At 37.2% G+C, this 24,801-nt stretch overlaps 1 protein-coding gene across 1 annotated transcript in view; it reads right to left on the bottom strand.

Annotated features, from left to right (window-relative positions):
- The window catches only part of STAM2 (signal transducing adaptor molecule 2), a 44,041-nt gene extending 20,879 nt beyond the window's left edge, over positions 1–23,162 (bottom strand). The window contains exons 1-5 of the mRNA XM_044669125.1: positions 22,902–23,162; positions 22,350–22,752; positions 5,518–5,602; positions 814–889; positions 595–693 (exon numbers count right to left, since the gene is read on the bottom strand). Of these exons, the coding sequence (XP_044525060.1) occupies positions 595–693; positions 814–889; positions 5,518–5,602; positions 22,350–22,752; positions 22,902–23,162 (924 nt within the window). The remainder of the gene's footprint in view (positions 1–594; positions 694–813; positions 890–5,517; positions 5,603–22,349; positions 22,753–22,901) is intronic.
- Between the last annotated feature and the right edge of the window lie 1,639 nt (positions 23,163–24,801).

Genomic DNA, 24,801 nt, shown 5'->3' with positions numbered 1-24,801 from the left:
TATGTACAGGCCGTTCATCATGTCTGGTGCTTACTCGCTCGTTCTACCTGGTGAGACTTCTCTCTTCTTCTAAGTCAAGCTCAGGAGTTACCTCCTCTATAGAGCCTTTCTTAATACCACTAGTTGAAAAGTGATCAGTTCTTTGGCAAATGCTCCCAGAGCTCAGTGTCTAGACACTGAGCCTCATCACATTCCATCAGATTTCTTAGTATATATGTTGCATTTACTTCATCCTCAAATTAGACTGTTTCATCAGAGAAGGGACGATGAAGTTTTTCATCATTGTAATTCAGTATGCCTAGCACAGTGTTTTGCACATAGTAGGTACTTAATTAATGTTTGCTAAAAAATGACTAAAACATACTGTTTTCTTTACTCAATGATGGAAATAATTACTGAGACAAAATCTTTGACATATGATGTCAAAGATAAATGTTAAAGAGGTTTCTTGCTGTGTATCTATGACAGGTGAAAATTACCTCAATGATGATATGCACCAAATGTGTATACATTATGAGATTTAAATGTTTTTTGGGTGGTGAAGAAAATCAATTTTACTTCAGTGTCTTTAAGCCTTGTTTCTTAAAAAATTACCTTGTTTTTTATCACACCACGTACTTCAGTTGCAAAATCACGAGAACATATTTCTAAATGAAATATCTTTCCACAATTTGATACACAGGCTCCAAGAAGCTATTAAAAAGAAATATAATATTCAAGATATAACATTAAAATAGCAATCTTAATTTCTAAAATTTAAAGAAATATACACATTTAATATTCACATCAAATAATGAACTAATTTCAACTTACAGTAAGTGCTTGCAAAGCAACATGAGGAACCTTATGATTTACCCTTTTCATTATGGCTTTCAGACAATCTTTTGCTCTACAAAGAAGTGGAAAAAATGTAATTCAGTAAATTCAGTATTTCTGTCCAAGTATTGTACATATTGCATATCTTTAAGCTTAATCCAGAGCACCCATCCCAATACTGGACGATAATCATCTTTAACAGGACCAGGCAAAAAATTAATCCACAAACATTTAGTAGGTTCCTGCTACATGCCAAAAACTACATTAGGTACCAGGGATAAAAATATAAAAAATAAGAAAATGTGTTCTCTCCAGGGGTTTACAATTTACTAGGAAACAATATATACATAACAACAATAAATAGCTAACCTTGACATTGCCATGTCCCAGGCACTGTGCTAAACACTTTATAATTACTAAGCTGTAAATGATAATTATATTGTTATTAGTTCATTTGATCCTCACAATAACTCTGGGAGGTAGATGCTATTATTATGATGCCCATTTTATAGATGAGGAAACTTAGGCAAACAAGGGTTAAATGACTTGCCCAAAGTCACACATCTATTAAGTGTCTGAGGCCATATGTGAACTCAGGATTTCCTGACTCCATGCCCAGTAGTTTATATCCACTGTGCTAGTAATTAGGAGAATAGAGAAATGCTCTGGAAGAAGGTAATATTTGAACTGCTACTTAAAAGAGTAATTCTATGAATTAGACATCAAGAGATAAATACACTGAAGTTATGGAGGTTGGGACGTATAAAGCCCCAGGGATAGGAGATAAGGTGGCAGGTATGAGGGACAAAGAGAATGTCAGTTTGGCTGAACTAAAGTACTGGGGAAGAATAATTTATAATGAGGCTAGAAAGACAGTTTGAGTAAGGTTATGATGGGCTCTAAAAGTCAAACAAAGAGTTTATTGATTAGAGAATGACACAGTCTGACCTACACTTAAGGAAAATCATTTTGGCAGTTATGTGTAGACCACATGGATTCAAGTAGGGATCCTGGAGGCAAGGAGAAGCTATTGCAATATTCTAGGCAGTAGCTGACAAGCACCTGATGTATGATGGTGGCTGTCTTGAGTAAAGAAGGGGTTAGATGGAAGAGATGTTATAAAGATAGAAATAGCAAGGTTCAGGAACTGATTTGATGTATCGGGTAAGAGTGAGGAGTTGAGGATGACACCAAGTTTTCAAGATTGGGAGTCTAGAAATATGATGATGTTCTTAACAGAAAAAGAGTTATCTAGAAGAAGGGAGGTTTAAGAGGAAAATCTGAGTTGTGTTGTGGGCATAATACATTTGTGATGTGTCTAGGACAGAGAGTTTCAAATGTCTAAGAGGGAGTTGGTGCCATAGAACCTGAAATTCAGGAAAAAAGATAGATGTTAAGTCACTTGAATAAGGATCTTAAATTCACAGAAGATGATGAATTTACCAAGAGAAAGAATATAGAGATAGAAAGGGTCCAGGACAGAGCCTTGAAGAACATACACGCTTAGGTATGACATGAATCATGAGCCAATAAACAAGAAAAAGAAAGAATAAGCAATGTCAAAAAAATCCTCAGAATAACAAGGAAGAGATGCTTAACAGTGCCACATGCAGTAGAGAAGTCAAGAAGGATGAAGGGTAAGAAAAGATCATTAAAGACAGAAAAGTTGAGATCACTGGTAACTGGTAAAAAGTGGTTTCATTTGAGAAGATACGCTGCAGGAGGGTGAAGAACAAGAGAGGCAACAAGTACAAGCAGTAAAAAAGGGAGAGATATAGGACAATATTGCTGGAAGGTTTTTTTTAAGGATGAAGGAGATGAGTATATAATGTGAAGACAATAGGGAAGAAACCAACTGATTGAGAAAAGATTAAGAGAGAAAATCAGAAGATGATTGAGAGGGTAATCTGCTAGAGAAAACAGGAGGGAAGAAGATGAAATTAACAGAGCATAAAGAGAAGAGTCATTTCATTAGCAGAGACTAGAGGAAAGGAGAGAGTGAAGGATAATATGAGGAGGTTTTGAGTTAATTATAAGGAAGAGGAAATTCGGTGCTAATGACCTCAATTTTCTCAGTAAAGTAAGAGACAAGGTCTACAGCTGAGAGAGTAGGGAAGGAGATATAGGAGGCTTAAGTGAGAAAAGAAGTTTAGGAATGATTCCTTGGGGAGTGAGATTGGAATTCAATTAGGTATGAATAGAAAAGGCTTCCCTAGCTGGAGGGAGAGCCTAGTTGAAGTAAAATAAAAATAATGCTAGGTAGATAGACCCAGTCAGAAAAGTAATGTGACTCCTGGCTCCTTTCAATAGTACATTTATAGGAGTAGGGGAGCAGGGGGGATAATCTAGGGAAATGGTTTGGTAAATGATAAATGGCAAGAATACAGAGAAGAGGAATGTGAAAGAAGAAAAGTGTGGAGTTAAATTGGGTGGAGACTAGGAAGGAAAGAGAAAAGTGAAAATGACAGCAGAGGTAGTAACAGGCTAAGAAAGTACTAAGGAGCAGAGCAATTAGACATCATAATGAAGATAAAGAAGGCTTTGACCTGACCAAAACATGGCTTATGGAATAATAATGTTAATTGTTTGACATTCCTCAGGTAGAAACCAAAATTTAAACTCCCCAAAATGAGTTAGTTGTTCCCCTAGCTAGAGTAAGGGAAGAGTTCCCTGACTAGTTTTCTTGGTTACCTTCTTGGCAGGTAAATCTCCTCTTTCAATCAGTCCACTGTGAATTTTCCAAATGTAGTTTAATCTGTAACCTGACTTAAGTTTACCTCTAAAGTCTGTTTAACAAGGTTTGTCTCCTTATGGGAGATATGAGATTATGATTCCACTTAACTATGTTTGTTCAATTTTTATGCAACTGAAGGAAAAGTGGAATTATGATGTTGGAGATACTTATGGCCACAGTGCATTTGTTTCCTAGTTCAAGTCCTCTGACTTGCAGTCTCTGAGGCTCAAACTGACCCCTCTAAGTCAGCCCATGAGACTTTGAGAGAAGTCTGTCACCGATCCAGTCACTACTTCTCCTTAAAGGAATTCTAACGAACTCTAGGTGATTTATGTAGTGAGAACATAACTGAGTTAGGTTATTTTGATGAACTCCTTTTGAAATCATAACCCAGCTTTTTGCTTCTGTAATTAGGTTTTCATTGGTATGAGAAAGCTGGGATTTGAGCCCAAAAGTTGGGATTGTGGAGAAAATGTTCATTAATTCTTTATTAATATTATTTAAGCCTGGCTTTACGTGACTAGAAAATTGTCTAACCCAAAAGCTTACTGTAGAGGACAAGCTGACCTCAGAGATACTCCAAGGAAGCCAGATGGTTATAAGGAATGCTTAGATCCCACCCCTAGTGCTTGTTTTGGGTGAGTTCAAGTCTTGTTTTGGGTCCATCCAAAGTTTGTGTTTAAAGTTTCACAAATGAGATTGACTCACCTGCTGACATACATCTCAAACTGCCCTTCTTCTGGAGACTATACTGCCTACCAGGCAAATGTCCTTAAGCCCTTGTCTGCACTCTATATAATATATTAACCTCACAAAGACTCCTGGAGGGAAACATTCTTTTTTTCCTCAGCTCTCTTCCTTTCAAATAACTTAATAAATTTCTTTCTAAAACAAACAAACAAAAAAGAGTAAGGAGGGCTATGGCATCGGAAGTTAGAATGATAGGAAGTTTTAGTCAGAAAGAACTGTCAGTTTTTGATCAAGGATGTAGAACACTTGTGGGTAGGAGCTGAGATCTAGTCAAAACAGAGAAACATAAGGAATATAAGATGAAAACATTATCTGGTGGTTGGTGTGCCTATGCTCCCCCACCCCCAACAGCTGACTTTGAGATGGAAAATCAAGTATAACACAAATTTCATCCAAGTAGCAAGTATGAGAAGTTAATGATTAATCATCAACACTATGTCTAATATTTACTTGCTATCATCCAGTTAGCCAAAGGGAAGGCTACTAAGAATGTCTAACTTAAGTAGACATTCCCTAAATAAGGAATTATACACTTTTTAAAAGACTATTCTGTATTTGGACAATGAATTTCTAAGGTCAGATTTCAACTGTGTGTTAGTTAAAATCACCTGGGGTTCTATTTGGAAGGATTGAACCTCAATATAGTGTTTGACAAACTTCTGTGGACCTGTGGGGGTCCTTAAAACTACATTTCCCGTGGTCCAACGGGTTTCATGGGTTTCCTGTTTTGGATGACGTATTAAAAGTGAGGGACTGTTTTAAGTAGGGGGAGTGACTTGGAACTCTCTCTTTAGTTACCTGAGCTCGAGGAGAGAGGAAGGTAAATGGCTGAGGTGAGGTTGGAATAGGTTTCTTACAGGCGTGTGGTCAGTTTATCTCTATCAGCATGGCTTTTATTAAAATACTATTCTCCCTTTTGATCTCGGCCCTCATCATTTTTAATAATAACAACTGTCTGCAAGTTTCCTCCATCCTCCAAAAGCAGAGCTGAGGGAAGAAACCTGCAGGCTCAGCTCTTTCCCATTTGCTCTAAGCTTTAAGACAAAGTCATCTCACCCCAGTCAGCACTTTACTTTCATCTCTACTCTCTCCTCAATCTCCAGCCCCTCATAATCTCTCCTTTTCCATACATTTAGTTATAAAAGGTCACAAGAGACATACTATATACATCAGAGAGAAAGAATTTAGACATACCCAACTATGACCAATGATCTTACCCATTTGGAGTACTTCCTACTTTGTCACATATATCCATAATAAGTCCCCAGTCTTCACTGGTATTGTATTCATTTGTAGCCTTTTCTACAAGAAAAAAGAAAGTATTTTACAGAACACTGAAGTATATATAAAGAAGCCATTTAAAGACTAAAGCAACATAAAGAAATTTCATAATACTGAGTAATTTCTATTTATCCTGATTTTAAATTTTGAGCAGAATATTGTTAGAAAAACAGAAGGATAAAGAAAAATAATTGTTAAACTGAATAAACTGAAACTACAAAAATGGCACAATATGCACAATCCTATCAAACACTAGTGGGGGAGAATGTTTTAGAAAATAACTAAGATTTTAAGCATGAGAGGATATAGTATTACAATCACATGGCTTTTACACAATTTCAATGTCAGAAAAAAAGTTGCATGATTTTCCCCTAATGTTAAGGGTAGTGAACACTATCACATCAGTAAACACTAATCTCTGAGTCTTGTCTCTCTAAAAGCAGAAAATACATCGCATTTTTTTCCTTATAAAGCAAAATGAGGATAATTAGAAGATATGGTGGGACGACAAGTAACAATTTAAAGCTAACCCCTCATCATTAAAAACAAGTCTACTTCAGTGAATATGGAACAAAAAAATATACACCAGATCCCTAAATGTGTTAATCTGATTTAAATACTATATTTGAAAAATATTAAAGGTCCTACAAATACAATTTGCTTAAAGGCTAAACTCAGTGGTTTTGAGAAGGTTATAGAATGATATCTCTGAAGCCTCTAGATAAGTAATACGCATACCGAATAATACCATATTCTAATGAATGTCAGCACAAGTAACTGGGTATATACGTTACAGTAAATGTTGCTCATTATTCATAACTTTTGTGGGGAAAAAAAAAGAACATCAGTTTGCAAACTGTATCTGGCACAAATGTCTGACTCTACAACAACCAGAATAAGAGTTACTCAAAACCCCCCAAACCAATCCTATAAAATCTGAAGACTTTATTGTAATGGCCTAGTAAAAGGAAACCTCATTCTGGTGAGCTGAACAACTGAATATGCATTTAGGACTATTTCAAACTAAGGGGAAAATTTAAATATTATAATTAAGAAATAATTCTTTTATAGTATGTCACATTGCCCTGTGAAAGGGCCATTCACCCCATGTATTTCCCCTCACCTACTCTCACATGCGCAGGAGACAGCATTAAGAGATTTCCTGGGGATTTAAACTATGAATTTCCAAGAGTTTGGTGGGTGTAAGTCATAACATTTCATTACCACCTTTTGATTACTGAATATAGAGAACCTTGAACAAGCAGTGAGATACTTTTAAATATTATAAAGAAACACTTTGTCAATATCCATGAGTCACAAAAAAGCTCTCTCAAGAGTCCATTATGTTTTAAAATACAGATTTAATAAGAATTTGAGCCCATCTATTAAAAACACTGGTAAAAATACACTCTATCAATTGTAAATACCCAATTCTGAGAATAGACCAACCATGTTCAGTATTTTCTATAACCTTCTCCAACTATATTTCACAATGAATTTATAAGTCTTTGAGATAAATTATCTAAGATATAACTTAGACTGAAGTCTGGAGCTATTCTAACATGGTTCCAAAAAAACACAAAAAAACAAAAAGAACATCAAAAAAAAATTTTAACCCATCTTATTTAAAACTGCTTAAAATACTATACCTTTTTTCACTTTTCTTAATCTTTGAATATGATGCTATTGTTTCAGCATGGCTAAAAAGATTTCTGTTTCAGTTAGTTTTTGTAATATGTGATTCAATTACTTGTTTTTGTTAATGGTTAAATTTGTTGTATTTTTAAAAAATTGTTTGGTCTATTAATTTGGAATTATATTACTCATTCAGAATTTGTTTCTCAGTCAAGAGTCTGAACTGAATGTTACCTTTGTTTAACAAAAAACCCACAACCACTAGCATTCATTAGCAATGTAAATATGATTATAAAAATTAAAGTTTAGTGTACTTGAGAATTGCCTGATTTATTCTATTACTTTAGAAGTGGATACAAGTACAGACAATTTATTTGTAGTCTATTGAAAAAAGTATAGAATGAACTAATCTAAGACCCTGAGGTGCTAGCCAGTCCTTCCACTGGCTACAGGAACATGGCCAAAATCATTCTATCTTGCTGGACATCAGTTTTCAATCTGAAAAATTATTAGAATTGAACTAAATGATCTCAAAAGTGTCTTCTAATGCTAACCTGTGATTGTCAAATGTTTACAGATTATTCTTATTTAGTCTGGTCCATAGTAAGCTAATCAACTTGACTAGTTATTAAAGTAGAATTCCTAAGTTATTTCATGTGGCTATTTTCATTTGAGATGGATTTTTAAAAATTAATATTTAGTTTTTTAAATATTTGAAAATACATACTCTACTGTACTTCAATGACGTCTCACTGTGTGGTGTGGAGGCTTTGCCAGAAACATAAGCTCTGGCAGGTACGATCAGGGAATGGAGTGCTAAGTTTAACTGACTTTTCTAATAAGTTAAGAATTAAGCAAAAAAAAAAAAAAAAAAAAAAAAAAGGATTCTATTTTAAATACTTTGCTTATCCTAATCTTCTTTTTAATGAATTAGTAACTTGTCTAGCCTCAGTAGTCTACTGAATATAATTTACTCTTAAATGCTAAAGATCTCTAATGTACTTTGGATCATCATTCTACACAGAAGTACTTAATACATGTTAAGCATAGTTCAGTGGAAAGAGTTCTTGACCTGGGTTCAAATCCTGGATCTACTACTTGCTCAGTATATGACTCACAACTGTTCAAATTAGCTAAGTTTCTATTTAATCAAGTTATAGGATATAGTGTCCCAAAACTTGTAGTATTGTTTTAAGCTTTAATGAACTATGAATTGTGGGACTTCTTGCATATATAAATAAGAAATATGGGCAATCTTCTATAACTGTATAGTGGTGAATTTGTAAAGAAAGTCACATAATCTCAAACTAAATAGGGAACTCAAAAAACCAGCACAGATCTGTAAGGATATATATACAGAAGAAGGAATTAAGAGCAAGTAACAGGGGGCAACTGGGTAGCTCAGTGGATTGAGAGCCAGGCCTAGAGACCGGAGGTCCTAGATTCAAGTCTGGCCTCAGACACTTCCCAGCTATGTGACCCTAGGCAAGTCACTTGACCCCCCATTGCCTACCCTTACCACTCTTCTGCCTTGGAGCCAATACATGGTATTGGCTCCAAGACAGAAGGTAAGAGTTTAAAAAAAAAAAAAAAAAGAGCAAGTAACAGTATGAATACAAAAGTTATAATTTTTTAGCAATATTAGGTACACAGTAGTCCACAATTAACTGAGAATTGAAAGGAATATTATGAACAACAAAAAGGATATTTTTAATTATGGGAAAGAGGAAGATCAAAGAAGAGATAGGACCAATCCTAGTGGAGTAGATGGGGTAGCAACAGCCAACAAAAGAGAAAAGGTTGAACTGTTCAAATCATATCTCATTTTTTTCTCTCTCAAGAAGAATAATCTTTTTTAGAAATAAAAATTTAGAAATTTCAACACCCATTCCTATTGAAAACACTAGAAACTATAGGAATAGAAGAACCTTTCCTAAAAATAATAAACAGTATATCTAAAACCATCAACAAGCATCATATGCAATGGGGATAAATTAGAAGCCTTCCCAGTAAGATCAGGCGTGAAACAAAGATGCCCATTATCACCTCTATTATTTAAAATTGTACTAGAAACACTAGCAGTAGCAATTAGAGAAGAAAAAGAAATTGAAGGTATTAAAATAGGCAATGAGGAGACTAAGCTATCACTCTTTGCAGATGATATGATGGTCTACTTAAAAAATCCTAGAGAATCAACTAAAAAGCTAGTAGAAAGAATCAACAACTTTAGCAAAGTTGCAGGATACAAAATAAATCCACGTAAATCATCAACATTTCTAAATATTTCCAACACAATACAACAGCAAGAGTTAGAAAGAGAAACACCATTATATTTATATATTGTCTATATGCTAGACAATATAAAATATTTAGGACTCTATCTACCAAAACAAACACAGGAATTATATGAACACAACTACAAAACACTTTCCAAACAAAACTAGATTTAAACAATTGGAAAAACATTGATTGCTCATAGGTAGGACGAGCTAACATAATAAAAATGACCATTCTACCCAAATTAATTTACATATTTAGTGCCATACCTATAAAACTACCAAAAAACTTTTTTACTGAATTAGAAAAAACTATAACAAAGTTCATTTGGAAGAACAAAAGATCAAGAATATCAAGGGAAATAATGAAAAAAAAAAAAGTGAAGGTGGCCTAGCAGTACCAGATACTAAATTATACTATAAAGCAGCAGTCATCAAAACAATATGGTACTGGCTAAGAGACAGAAGGGAGGATCAGTGGAATAGACTTGGGGTAAGTGACATCAGCAATTCAGTCAATGATAAACCCAAAGAGCCCAACTTTTGGGACAAAAATCCACTATTTGATATAAACTGCTGGGAAAATTGGAAAACAATATGGGAGAGATTACGTTTTGATCAACATCTCATACCCTACACCAAGATAAATTCAGAATGGGTGAGTGACTTGAATATAAAGAAGGAAACTGTAAGTAAATTAAGTGAACACAGAATAGTATACTTGTCAGATCTCTGGGAAAGGAAAGATTTTAAAACCAAGCAAGAGTTAGAAAAAAATTACAAAATATAAAATAATGATTTTGATTATATTAAATTAAAAAGGTTTTGTACAAATAAAAACAATGCAATCAAAATCAGAAGGGAAACAACAAACTGGGAAAAAATCTTTAACAAAAAACTCTGACAGAGGTCTAATTACTCAAATATACAAGGAGCTAAATCAATTGTATAAAAAAATCAAGCCATTCCCCAATTGATAATGGGCAAGGGACATGAATAGGCAATTTTCAGATAAACAAATCAAAACTATCAATAAGCACATGAGAAAGTGTTCTAAATCTCTAATAATTAAAGAAATGCAAATCAAAACAACTCTGAGGTATCACCTCACAGATAGCAGATTGGCCAAAATGACAACAGGGGAGAGTAATGAATGTTGGAGGGGATGTGGCAAACTTGGGACATTAATGTATTGCTGGTGGAGTTGTAAACTGATTCAACCATTCTGGATCGCAACTTAGAACTATGCCCAAAGAGCTCTAAAAGACTACCTGCCCTTTGATCCAGCTGGGTTTGTAACCCAAAGAGATCATAGGAAAAAAGACTTGTACAAAAATATTTATAGCTGCCCCCTTTGTGGTGGCAAAAAAACTGGAAAATGAGGGTATGCCCTTCAATTGGGGAATGGCTGAACAAATTGTGGTATCTGTTGGTGATGGAATACTATTGTGCTCAAAGGAATAATAAACTGGAGGAATTCCATGTGAACTGGAATGACCTCCAGGAATTGATGCAGGGTGAAAGGAGCAGAGCCAAAAGAACATTGTACACAGAGACCAATACACTGTGGTAAAATAGAATATAATGGACTTCTGTACTAGCAGCAATGCAATGACCCAGGACAATTCTGAGGGATTTATGGAAAAGAACGTTACCCACATTCAGAGGAAGAACTACAGGAGTGGAAACACAGAAGAAAAACAACTGCTTGAACACATGGGTTGATGCGGACATGATTGGGGATGTAGACTTGAAAGGACCACACCAATGCAACTATCAATAATATGGAAATAGGTCTTGATAGACGGCCCATGTTAAAACCAGTGGAAATGCGTGTTGGCTATGGGGACAATGGGGTTTGGGGAGGTGAAGGGGAAAGTAAGAGCACAAATCATGTAACCATGGAAAATTTTTCTAAAAAATAAAAAAAAAAAAAGAAAGAAATAACAGAAATCTGGCCTCAGACACTTCCTAACTGTGACCCTGGGCAATTCACCTGAAACCCAATTGCCTAGCCCTTTCCACTTAACTACCTTAGAACCAATACTTAAAATTAACATCTAAGTCAACTGAAGGTCTGAAAGTGTAATCAACAACCCCAGATTAACTATATTTGAGGGTCAAAGAAAACTCACACATCTTGTTGAGCTACACAACTGTGGCAAACCAAAAATATCCAAGACCCTAGAGGTGTCCTTACAAATTGCAAAATGGGAAAGACCATAGATTTCCAAATGTATCTATGGTCACTTAACTTCCATTCTTGGCAAAAATTTTTGGAATCATTATTAAGGGAACTATCTTTCAGAAAACTTTACAAAGGGATTTATTCACAGACACAAGAGAGAGGGAAGAGGGAGGTATGTGGTTAATGTGGTCTTAATACTGGGCACTGTGATATAGTATAAAATAAGTTTTTTAATTATAATATTTACATTTCCTTCTAAGTTCCAAATACTTTCTCCTTAAAAATAGTCCCAAATGTACAGTCAGTTGTTTTGTTCACTGAGGAAGAAGATATCCCACAACAGGTCATGATAAAGTCTTCTGATTTCATGTGTTTGTTTTTTTGGGGGGTAAGAATTATTGTGATTCTAGCGTTTATAGAGTCAAACATTTATATTACAGTTTAAAACCAATATTCTTTCATTTTCTCATTAAAAGTAAGTATAGTAAGCAATATAAATTGAATATATTGATCAATTTGCTATATTGTATCATGTTTAGTCCAGCATAAACAAGTCATAAAAATAAAACTCAAGTTGAATACAACATACAATGCTCACATGTTAAAACACATTTCTTTTCTGATAATAAATGGTAAACTATAAAAGGACAAAGATACGGCCACCAAGAGCAAATCTTTCACCAAGAACAAATTGTGGTGTGAGGCCCTTGCATATATACCAGTTTCTTCTCCATTTCATCTGAAAATAAAAACAAATAAAAATTTAAAAAACAAATGTACTATCAGTCCTAACCATGTCATTAGGGTGTATTTACTTAACTGTTTGTTTATTTATGTTTGTTTGTTTCTTTCTTTTTATGTTTTTTTTAAACCCTTAACTTCTGTGTATTGGCTCATAGGTGGAAGAGTGGTAAGGGTGGGCAATGGGGGTCAAGTGACTTGCCCAGAGTCACACAATTGGGAAGTGTCTGAGGCCGGATTTGAACCTAGGACCTCCTGTCTCTAGGCCTGGCTAACTGTTTTTTAAGGAATAAACTTGGAAAAGAATCTGTTTCTTCTGAGAAGCACCTATTGTATCAAATCCAAATATATAAAATAAACATGCATACATAAAAGTTATGCCATTCCCAAAATTGGGACATTAATGCACTGCTGGTGGAGTTGTGAATTGATCCAACCATTCTGGAAGGCAATTTGGAACTATGCCCAGAGAGAGCTAAAAGACTGCCTGCCCTTTGATTCAGCCCTACCACTGCTGGGTTTATACTCCAAAGAGATAATAAGGAAAAAGACTAGTACAAAAAATATTTATAGCTTCACTCTTTGTGGTGGCAAAAAATTTGGAAAATGTAGGGATGTCCTCCAATTGGGGAATGGCTGAACAAATTATGGTATCTGTTAGTGATGGAATACTATTGTGCAAATAGGAATAATGAACTGGAGGAATTTCATGTGAACTGGAACAACCTCCAAGAATTGATGCAGAGTGAAAGGCACAGAATCAGGAGAACATTATACACAGAGATTGACACGCTGTGGCATAATCTAATATAATAGACTTTTCTACTAGCAGCAATGCAATGATCCAGGACAATTCTGAGGGGCGTATGAGAAAGAACACTATCCATATCCAGAGAAAGAACTGTGGGAGTAGAAACACAGAAGAAAAACAACTGCTTGATCACATGGTTTGATGGGGATATTATTGGGGATGTAGATTCTAAACAATCACCCTAGTGTAAATATTAATAATATAGAAATAGGTCTTGATCAATGATATATGTGAAACCCAGTGGAATTCCTCGTTGGCTACAGGAAGGGGATAAGAGAAAGGGAGGGAAAGAACATGATTCATGTAACCATGGGAAAATAGTCTTAATTAATTAATCAATTAAATGAACTTAAATTCTTAAAAAAAAGTTACGTCATTCCAATTTAGTTTCCTTTTTTTTTAAACCAGGTACTCTAAACTGGTAGATCAGAAAGATATCATAGATACCATATATCTAGTTTTCAGCAAGGCATTTGATAAAATCTGCTGCAGTATACTTATGGAAAAGTTGGAGGACATAAGTTGGATAATAAGTGAGATAGGCTTAGAACTATTTTAGTGACCAAACCCGAAGAATAGTGAACAAATCATTCAACATCAACAGGAGGAAGGACTACAGGCTTCTGTCCTTGGTCCTGTACTGATCCATATTTTTATTAGTAACCTGAGTAAAGAGTAAAGCCAATTTGCAAGTTTGCAAGTAAACACAAAGCTGGGAGGATTGTTAGTATGAAAGTTAGGATGAGAGAATCAGGATCCAATAAGCTCCCAATAAGTCTAGAAGGAAAGACTGAATCTAATAAAAGGGGATAAAGTACTTAATTTTAAGTACAGGACAATGGACATGTGGCTAAGACAATAATTGTGGTAGGCCTGGAGATTTTAATGCACTGCAACTTTTTTGTGAGTCAACGGTTTGACATGGCAACCAAAAAGTTTAATTTGATTTGAAGCTGCTTTAACAGAAGGATACCCTCCAGAATGACTGGGATTAAAATTCCCCAGTGCTTTTCCTCAGACCATATTTGTATTAATTACATTCAATTCTCCCACATTGTTGGAAGAATAATGACAAAATGAAAGTTGCCCAGAAGCGGGAAATGATAACAAGATGATGTGAAACTGTACTAGAAGAAAATCAGTTGAAGAAACTGAGACTGTTTAGTATAGTAAAAGGACAACTTGGAAAATACATGGTATCTGTTTGTAAATATGTTGTTTTTTTTAAACCCTTACCTTTTTTTACCCCTTACAGTATAAAGTATCTTCTAAAATTGAAATATAAACCTGAATTTTAAAATTATTAAAGTAACATCAAACAATAAGAACGGTTTTTTAAAAAACCTTTACCTTCTGTCTTGGAACCAATATCACAAATTGGTTCCTTTAAGGCAGAAGAGTGGTAAGGGCTAGGTAATAGGGGTCACCCAGCTAGGAAGTGTCTGAGGCCAGATTTGAAACTGGGACCTCTTGTCTGTAGGCCTGACTCTTAGTCCACTGAGCCACCCAGCTGTCCCCAAGAATGCCTACTTTTAAAGAAAATAATGATTAAATAAAGTCCTTTTAACATTGTAAATTGGAACACAATGGAGTAGCATGGTACAAAAGTTATGCTGAAATTCTGACTTCCACTTAATAACCTTGAACTTAGGGAAGTCTCAGAACCTCCTAGCCTCGTATTTCTTTTCTATAAAAATAAGGTTGGGGTAGTCCAGGGGTTCTTAATCATTTTTTTATATCTCAGGGAGCCTTTTGGTAAGTAAAGCTTATAGAATCCCTTGTCAGAAGATTACAAAAGGAAACCACCGTATTAAAAGTTACCAAAATAGACAGACCTTATAACAGTGATGGAGAACCTTTTAGAGATGGAGTGCCTGGCCCTGACCACATCCCATCCTCCAGACTGAGTGTCAGCCAGCCCCGCTCCCCACCACACTCTGGGTATACCCTGCCCCCACCTTACCCACACAGGGAAGGGAAAAAGGGATCCCATTGGGTTGCTGGGTGAAGGGGTGGGTGAAGTGAGGAATGTCCTTGGCCAGAAGAGGGGGAGGGGAGCAGCCCTAGCACTCTCTGCCTCCCTCCAGCTCTGCCACCTGTGAGCCTTACTTCCTGTGTGTACCCAATGGCTGCTGGGCAGAGGGGTGGGGCATGTGAAAAAATGTCATCAGGCCCTTTGGAGAGGGGCAGGGGAGCAGCTCTACCTTTCTAATAATGAACTCTGGGGATGGGGGTTGGAAGGGAGGGTGGCTAAATGCCCACAGAGACTGCTCTGCGCACCATTTTTGGCACCCATGATATAGGTTTGCCATCACTGTCTATAAGAACCCCAGGACTAGATCATCTCTTAGGTACCTTCTAGTTCTATTTTTCTATGACTAGCCCTATGGTCCTATTTAAGATCATGGAACTTGCCCAAATAAAAAGATAGATGGACCCCTCTCCCATGTCATAATTTTTAATAACAAAAGAACTGGGCAGTATGGCATTGATTCTAAAACACCACACGAGTATACACTGCAATAAAAATCTCATCATAAAACCAAACTACAGTAGTAATTAATTTATCTGGAATACAAAGAGAAAGAACAGAAGTAGTAGAAAGGGTCATAAACAGTCAAAATAGATCACTCAAAGTTTGTGTACTTTGCCCTGAAGTAATCTTTCAGACCAATTTGCCATTACTTAATACATAATGCTACAAAGCTTGCCAAGTGGAAAGAGAGTATACCTGGCAATGAAGGTAAAGACTTGAAAGTGACAGCTGATAGAAGGGAAGAGCCAGAAAACCTATTTAAAAAAAGAAAGAAAGAAAGAAAAAAGAAGCAAAACTTCAAAAAAGTTATTTTTTGGGGGGGTCATTAAAAAGAATAAACAGTACTTATGTATCCGAAAAGACCTTGTGGACAACAATATGCAACATTATACTTTTTTCCTCCTTCCTTTCTTTTAATTGTACCTTTAAGAAAGCCTACTCTTTAAATGATCTAACAATTCTGGGCACTGAATTAGAATTATTCAGGAAAAGTGCCCTAAACTACCATCATACCCTTTGACCAATCATCTTATTACTAGGCACATATACCCAAGGAAGTCTAAGCAGAAATAAAAGTCTAACAAATAACTAGATATTCATCTAATGATTGGCATGACTGAGACAGAGTATTTGCTGTGTAGAAATAAATTAACAAGTATGAAAAATTTAGAAACACATGAAGGACTTCTTTGAATAGATGCAGAGTAAAATAAGCAGAAGCAAAAGAACAACATAGATGGCTACAATAATATAAATGAAAGTATTGATAAATGAGTACTTAAAAGGAAGGCAGGCTCTGAATAACTGAAATACCAAGTTGGTCTCAGAAAAAAGATCATAAAACATATCTCCTTCCTCACCAAAAAGGAGAACATTTTATACACCTTTATATTCTGTTATTGTTTTGAGTATTTTTGCACAATTATCTCTTTGCTATGAGGGAGGGTTCAATCCAGAGGTTAAGTGGGAAAGATTCCACTCTTCCAAACTCCAACAAATGACTGTGGCATGAAGACAAAAAAGTCTATAGTAAGAACAGGGAATTAGCAAGAAAACTGAAGCCTCTGCCATGAAGCCACTCAAAAGCAGAACAAGAAAAGAGTAAGTTGGTTTTATTAGCTGAGCAAGAGAAGACTTGTGTTGCCCAGCAACAGTGGATGACCATTTCCAAGTGGGCAACATTTTCTGGGGATAATGAAAATTTCCTTTTTGGCTAAGACTACCAACCTTCTTAGTTTAAATATCTATTTTAAAGACAATTCTATTCAATATAATTTAAACTCTCTTAATATAGCCACTATTACTACACAAAATAAATTGAATTTTTATAATACTTGTAAGACAGCAAAATATTGCAAATGACAGAATTTCTCTTTAAACAGCTAGAAACAATTAAAATGTTGTGAAGAATAAAAAATATTATCCAGTTCAGAGCTTCTCATCTTGGGGTATTTGAAAGAAAAGTAAATTGTTTCAAACTAAATAATTACTGAGAGCTTAGATGTAAATAACCAACCTTTGAAAAGATTTTTTTTAAAACCACACATTTAAATATTTAAATTCAAAATGGCAATATTGAGAATGGTTCCCCCAAAAGCATATTAGGAATTTTTTAATCACTTGACAGGCATTTCTAACAAGAATTTCTTTTAATTTTATGCTATAAAAGAACATAAAGTAGTAGGCTGGAGGGGAGAAAAGAGGGATTGTTTTATAAAAAGTCTAACAATTTTTTTTAGCAGTTTCTAACATTTTATTTTATTGTGTCTATGAAGACTAGTAAATTAATTGTCAATTAGACTCTACAAAGAACTACTTCAGGGTAACTGAAACTTAGTAAGACATATTTTAATGGGCCTTCTTGTTATTAGGTATGACCCGCTAAAGACTTTACTACAGGGAACAGAGAGGTAACTTAGTGGATTAAAAGCTCAGCCTAGAGACCAGAGATCCTGGGTCCAAATATGTCCTCAAGCACTTTCTAACTGTGTGATCCCGGACAAGTCACTAACAGCCTAGCCCTTACCACTCTTTTGCCTTGGAACCAATATGCTGTATTAACTGTAAAGTGGAAGGTAAATGTTAGGGGAAAAAAAGACCTAATTGTATTGGTAAAGGAAAAATGAATTAAGGATAGTTTTTCCCAAAAAAATATTAAGTGAGCTATAAACCTAACATCCACAGCATACAACTGCTTTTAATTATCTGTTTCAAGCACTTGATGAAATTAAACAATCACCACCAACCAGATTATCCACATATTTATCAACAGAAGATATGCGCAATAGTCAAAAGTTATGCCTTATACACCCTACATTTGGCACCCTCCTCTTCTTTGAATGCTGTGACCAGATTTATAAAATCTCCAATTGTGTGGGCACAAAATTTTTGAAGTGCAAATAGAATATGAACTAAATTTTGCAGGATAGGGGAAAATATTAATTCACAGCTGAAGACTAAGTTTAGGATGCAAGTAATTATCAAACACTTCTAAGAAGGGGATATATATACAAGGAATAATACGTTTATCTGGAGCAAAACTGAGTAAAGACAAGGGAATGGAAGCTGGATAGCAAAAGAGAAACAAAACTCAATGCAAGCAAATGGAAGAGAAAATATGGGATAGGTGATTTGAGAGGGAGAAAGGGGAAGAACTGCTGGGAATTTATTTCTGACAATTATTTTTCTTCAGAGGCAGGCAGAATTCTTGGGTATGGCATCCTGGAACAATGGAAATAATAGCTTACATTTTATAGCACTTTAATGTTTACAAAGCACTTTAAAAGCATTACTTGTTTGTAAAATTAGGATATCTTTAGTACTTGATATTATATAAAAAGGTAAAAAGTATGAAATGATTATGTAACTCACCAAACTACTACATATTTAACCTGGGAAGCCTTTCTGAAGGAAGATTTGAAAATAACTTTAAAGAAAAAGGCAGCAGTTTGTATGTCAGCTAGTATAGGTATTAGAGGTGGTCATAAAAAAACAAAGGAGAAAGTAAGAAAATTTTATGTAACTGAACCCAAGAGAATTGGTTTAAAAAGATATTTTTGAATATTTTCTGATATTCTAGAACAATCTAATGGACATGACAGAAAAACAATCTTAAAGCCAGATGGATAATTTCAATTACTTTGTTACATTCATATGCTTTAAATTAAAATGAAGTGGAGAATAAGAATTTGCTAGGTACTAGTAAAGATGTAGAGGAAAAAAGGCAACCACAAAACCAAATCTCTTCTATTAAGTAGATACAGAACTTCATGTATTTATATTACTAAATATCTTCTCCCTCTCTCCAGGTCCAGAAGATACAAGAATTCTAGGATAACACAGCTTCCTTCCTACTCTACTGAGAAGACTGATGCCGCCATCCCTGTAGAGAACTTTCATATCCTCATCTCCATTCCCTAATAATACAAGTTTACATTTATAATTTTAACATTTTCAGGGTGCTTTAGACATGAAGTATGTAATTTTTTGTTACATATATGGAAGCTATTTCCCCCCTTTCCAACAGTAAAGCATCTGGGCTTTAGTCTTGGTACTCCATCTCATCACTAATCTCAGCCACTCTGAAGGGAGACTGAATTCCAAACCTCCATTTAAGGAGGGAGCTCAGCTCAGAATCTCTCATTTCTCATCTGGTTGCACTACTTTGGGACTTCTCTGACTTTTACAATATTCTTCTCAAATTGGGTACTTTCCCTTCCCCATTCCTACTTTTCAGCATTTTGTTGTTTGGTTTTTTTTTTTTCTGTGCTCTCTTCCCTCATTGGTTTGTAAGCTCCTTGAGGGCAGACTCTCTTTTTTGTATTTATATTCCAAGCACCTAGCACAGTATCTGCTACTCAATAAATATTGATTTATTGAAAAAAAGAAAAATTAAATTTCACCTGACCCCACTTGCTCAAATTAAGCCCTATAGCAATCATTATTTCATGTTGCCTTCATTGCCTGAACTTTAAATCCCATTTACTCTTTTTTTTTTTTAACCTTACCTTCTTTCTAAGTATCAATTCTAAGACAGAAGAACAGCAAGGGCTAGGTAATCAGTGTTAAAGTGACTTGCCCAGCTTCACACAGCTAGGATGTATCTGAGGCCACATTCCAATCTCAATCCTCCCAACTCCAGGCCTGACTATCCATTGTGTTACCTAGCTGCCCCCATCCGATTTACTCTTAAACATCTATCCCCAATATTCTACTGAAACAATTCTCTATTAATTTATTAAGAAGTCCTTTGGACTATGTAATATTTCTTAGCCCTCTCCTTGAAATCAGAGTCTCTCCTAACTGTCCAGTCTTAACCATTACTGAACTAAGAAGGGTTTTAAAGGTCATTTTACTGATGAGGAAAATAAAGTGCAGAGATGTTAACTGATATGCCCATGGTGACACAGATGATAGAGAGGTGAGACTAGAACCTAGGTTTTCTGATTCCATCTCATTCTACTTCACTTCATACATTCTAAATGCAGCAAATTATTCATTCCCATCTTGCCCTCGGCTCTGATTTTTCATGCATTGTAGACTCTCATCCCCTATCTAGAAATTCCTCCTAAAATATTTCTACCTGTGAAGTTATTCTCAATCTTTAAGGTCCATCAAAAGAATCATCATTTCTATGAAGTGATCTTTTTCCCTCAGATTTCTTTTTTATGTTTTTTTTAAACCCTTAACTTCTGTGAATTGGCTCATAGGTGGAAGAGTGGTAAGGGTGGGCGATGGGGGTCACACAGCTGGGAAGTATCTGAGGCCAGATTTGAACCTAGGACCTCCCATCTCTAGGCCTGGATCTCAATCCACGGAGCTACCCAGCTGCCCTCCCTCAGATTTCTTAATGTCTCAACCTGCTGCCTCCTCCCACTTAGCAAATTCTACCCTGATTCTCTTTATGTACCTATCTCCTCCCCACCCAACCTTGAAAGTTCCTTAATAGCAGGGAATATGCTGTTTTTCCTTTTTTGTCATCACAAGTACTGTTATAGTGTTTTGCACATAGAATCAGAGTAGAAAGATGCCATTAAGATCATGGAGTCAAATCCTCCCATTTTACAGATGAAGAAACTGAAGCGCAGAAAAATCAACTTTCCTAGAGATCCAGAAAGAATGAGTAACTTGCCCAAAGTCACAAAGTACTAAGTGTCAAGCTCAATATATGAGCTCCTCTGACTAATTTGGCATTCCTTTCATTACACAAATAAAAGGGTTTCAATACTGGCTGACTTGGGTCAGGAGATCCATTACAATACTGGCTTTACCACAAATCAGTGAGGTGTCACAGCATGAGTCACTCAATCTCTACACTCCTGTTACTCATTTGCAAATTGGAGAAATATTTTATCCTATATCACAGGATTGTTATAATAACAAAGAAAACAACTTGAAAGAACTAAAAAGTACTATAAATATGTAAAATAACTATTACAGGTTATAAACAATTATTGGCTTTCAAATAAGAAAATCTTAATTACTAAAACAAGAGCATAATTATGAAATTTCCCATGGGTCAGGTATGCTTTTCTTCACTTTAGGGCATATTTCCCCCCTTACCACAGACTAACTGCCTTCTATAACTTTTAGTCAGCAAATTAAGTCAATAAGCATCTATTAAGCTCCTACTTATGTGCCAGTGTGCTAAGTGTCGGGACACAAAAGAAGCAAACAGCAGCCCTTGCCTTCAAGTTCAAAAATCTAAGGGGGTAGGGGAATGGGAGAGAACATGCAAACTACGTATGAATAAGACACAAACAGAATAAATTATTGATACGCAAGACAATAACATTTAGGAGACCTGGGAAAGGCCTCTTGCAGGAGATTAGATTTTAGCGGAGTATCTTGAAGGAAGTCATGGGGGCAAGAAATGAGGAGGGAGAGGGTACCAGGCAGCGGGGGGATAACCAGTGGAAATGCCCAGTTGGGAGATGGGAGTGTCTTGTGTGAGGATGTCGTTTTAGAGGTTCGGAGAACTTAATTTGGGGAGTTGGAGGAGGGGCGGAGGCTGTTCCATTAGTACTTTAAAACAATTTAGTTCCAGCCCCATCTAATGTCATTCTATCAAAAACCTGTAATCTTGGAAAAGTCAAAGATCTCAAGATCCTATTAACAAAATCCACTCCTTTAATGCACTCCCATCCTACGATACCAGACCTGTTACTTCATTCTACAATATTTAAGCGACTGGAAGACAGCTCTCGATCTTTATTTGTACAGAACGAACAGAAATGATCAGCAGAACTAAGGCTCTGTGGTCAGGACCCGGGTCAGGGAGTGGGTAAAAGTTGTCAAAGATGCTTTCATTCCACTACAGTAAAAAGCCTGACCAGAGAGAACCAGGCTGCACCTCAGGGGTACACCTCAAATTGCTGCATCATGTCCCTAGACAGGCTAGCAAGAGGTGGGCTCAGGGGAGCTAGCACTGCACTACAGACACGGGGGGAACTGACACCCCCATATCCACGTTAGCCACTATCTTCGGGGTCCCCGGGTAGTGGGAAGAGAAGCCTGGGGATGGGGGAGAGAGGGCCGGAGAGGGGATCTGGGAAAGGGCGTTCGCTCGCAGCTCCCCTCACTCCCCAGAAAAAGTGGAAGGGACACAGAGAAAGAGGGGCAGGATGGTAGAGGGCCCAGTGTCCTGAGAGGTGCCGCCATCAGGCCCTTCCTTAGCTCCCCAGAGCCCCGAGCGGCACCACCGCCGCCCCTTCCTCTCACCCCGATCCCGTCTCCAGGGGAACAGCCCCAATAACCCTGAGCCCGCACCGGTGACTCACCAACATCCTGCTCAAAAGGATTAGGCGTGAATAAGGGCATCTTGCTGCGACCAGGTTTGCTACAGGTGAAGCGAGATAAGGACGACAGAGCCAGTAACAGCGGCGACAGAGCCTCCTCCCTCCTCAACCCAGTAGCCGCCGCTTCCTCGATGGTCCTCCGACCCAGCCTCAGGACTTCCGCAAATGCAGCTGCCTTTGCTCGTGCCTGATTCTCAAGGGACCGAGACCCCTTCCTGAGGCTCCTGCACTACTCCTTCCTTCGGTTAGGCCCAGATCAGCTATCAGCGTCTTTCTCCTGCTTCCTCCTCCATAAGCAGGTTCAAGGGAGGGCGACTACCTTGACTCCAGGGTCACGCGATCTTCAGGCGTTAGCCTTAACCACCTCCCGATCTCGAGGTCCCCTTCCGGAATGAGGACCTTCGAGGCCCGGAAGTTGTGACAGAAGCCTACAAGCGGGGCGTCAGGGTGGCGAGAGCTTGACACAAAACAGATTGATAGCAGCAGGGGGCGCCCATACCCAGGCTTCACATTGCGTTCTTGCGTCCTCCAGGAACCTACCTGGGAAGCATCGCTCCTTAGGCAGATGAAACGACTCACCCCACCCCAGAATTTCATCACTGCTTGGTCTCCTCCACAGGCCCCGGGTTCCCGAGAAACGGGAATGAAAACAGGCTTTGGTGCCCAGGCTTGGTTCTCCCAGCGTGACCGAAATAGTGGGAAGAACAGTGGCTAATGAGACCTAGGTTCAAATTTTTATGTTACGTGACATTTGACTAATTGTGCAATCCGTTAACATTTTGAAACTTCTAATTCTTCCTCCGTGAAATTAAGAAATATCATTTAACTTGCAGGGTTGTGAGGAAAGCTTTAGGTGTAGCTGGCCGGCTTTCGATCTTACCTCTCCAGGTTAGAGGTGTGTCTCCCAGTACTCGCTGCGGGGTCTACTGGGAAATGTAGTTCAGGGATGTTCCTCTTGGGAGAAAAGACATTTTTACCTTTCAGGCTCGAGGTGGGGCGGGACCGAGGCCACGGAACTAGGAGACATTTTGTTGTCTGTGCCCAATTTAGGGAGGGAAACTGTAGTGGTGTTTAGAGGGAGAACGGGACAGACAACCAAGCAGATTTTAATGGAAGTTCAGAAAGAGAGAGAGAGAAAGGGACTCCAGTATACATTTTTGCAATGCGAGCCTAGCAAGTGGGAAGCTGAACATTGAGGGTCACCAGCCATAAAGGGGCCTGCTGTCTGGCTCCCAAGTGCTAGAACTACCTCCACTTTCAGCACCCAGATAGGGACAGTTAGAGGCCCTAGACGAATTAATTAATTAAATATTTATTAAGTACATACAGTGTGCACCAAGCTCTGTGCTAAGCGCAGGGGATGCAAAAAAAGGCGAAAGGACTTTTAGGGGAGACATGGACTATTGAACAGAGTTAAACTGGAAAAAACACAGAACCATTAAATAGTAAAAAAAAAAAAAAAAAAAAAAAAAAAAAAAAAACACTCTTTAATGAAGGAAAAGGGGTTCAGTGCTTTTCTCTAGGCCTCCACACAGAGTCCCAAGACTGGTTGCTCTGGTCACTGACCCCTAGGTTTGGCACTGCTAGATGACAATTCTAAAGGACAAACGAAATGGGGAACTTGTATACTTTTGGGGGAACCGAGGGACAGGGAAATATGATTGATTGGCATTACCATGACTACTAGGAAATGGGAGTGCTCAAACTACACTGACAAGATACTATCAGGCTTAAGAAAGAAACCACAGCCAGAGGCTAGGGCGCCTACCTTACAAAGGATACTGAAAGGATGTTCCCTGCCCAGGTGTGGGTCTTCTTGGGAAAGGCTCTCCAATACTATGGGAGAAGCTACTGGGGTAAAAGAATATTTTTGCATTTCATTAAAATCTGTTAACCCTACCTAGCTGAGTCCATTAAATATCTTACGGTCTGTTGTTCAGTCTGAAACTGAGATTCCCTTCAGGTTGTATTCTCATTGGAACAAGGACAAGCTTTGGCGTCTCCATCTTTACTCAAAACATACATTTTCAACATGGAAATAGGTCTTGATCAATGATACATGTAAAACCCAGTAGAATTGCAGTAGGCTATGGGGAGTGGGGCGGGGGTTGGGAAAGAGGGAAAGAACATGAATCATGTAACCATGGGAAAATATTCTCAATTTTAAAAAAGTAATTTAAAAAACCATACATTTTCACAGGAGCAGAGGTGATCTCTACCAATTCATTTCTCTGGA

This window comes from Gracilinanus agilis, chromosome 3 (assembly GCF_016433145.1).
Source record: "Gracilinanus agilis isolate LMUSP501 chromosome 3, AgileGrace, whole genome shotgun sequence".
Lineage (NCBI taxonomy): Eukaryota > Metazoa > Chordata > Mammalia > Didelphimorphia > Didelphidae > Gracilinanus > Gracilinanus agilis.
The sequence above is the reverse complement of the archived record's forward strand: the minus strand, read 5'-3'. Positions and strand labels throughout refer to the sequence as shown.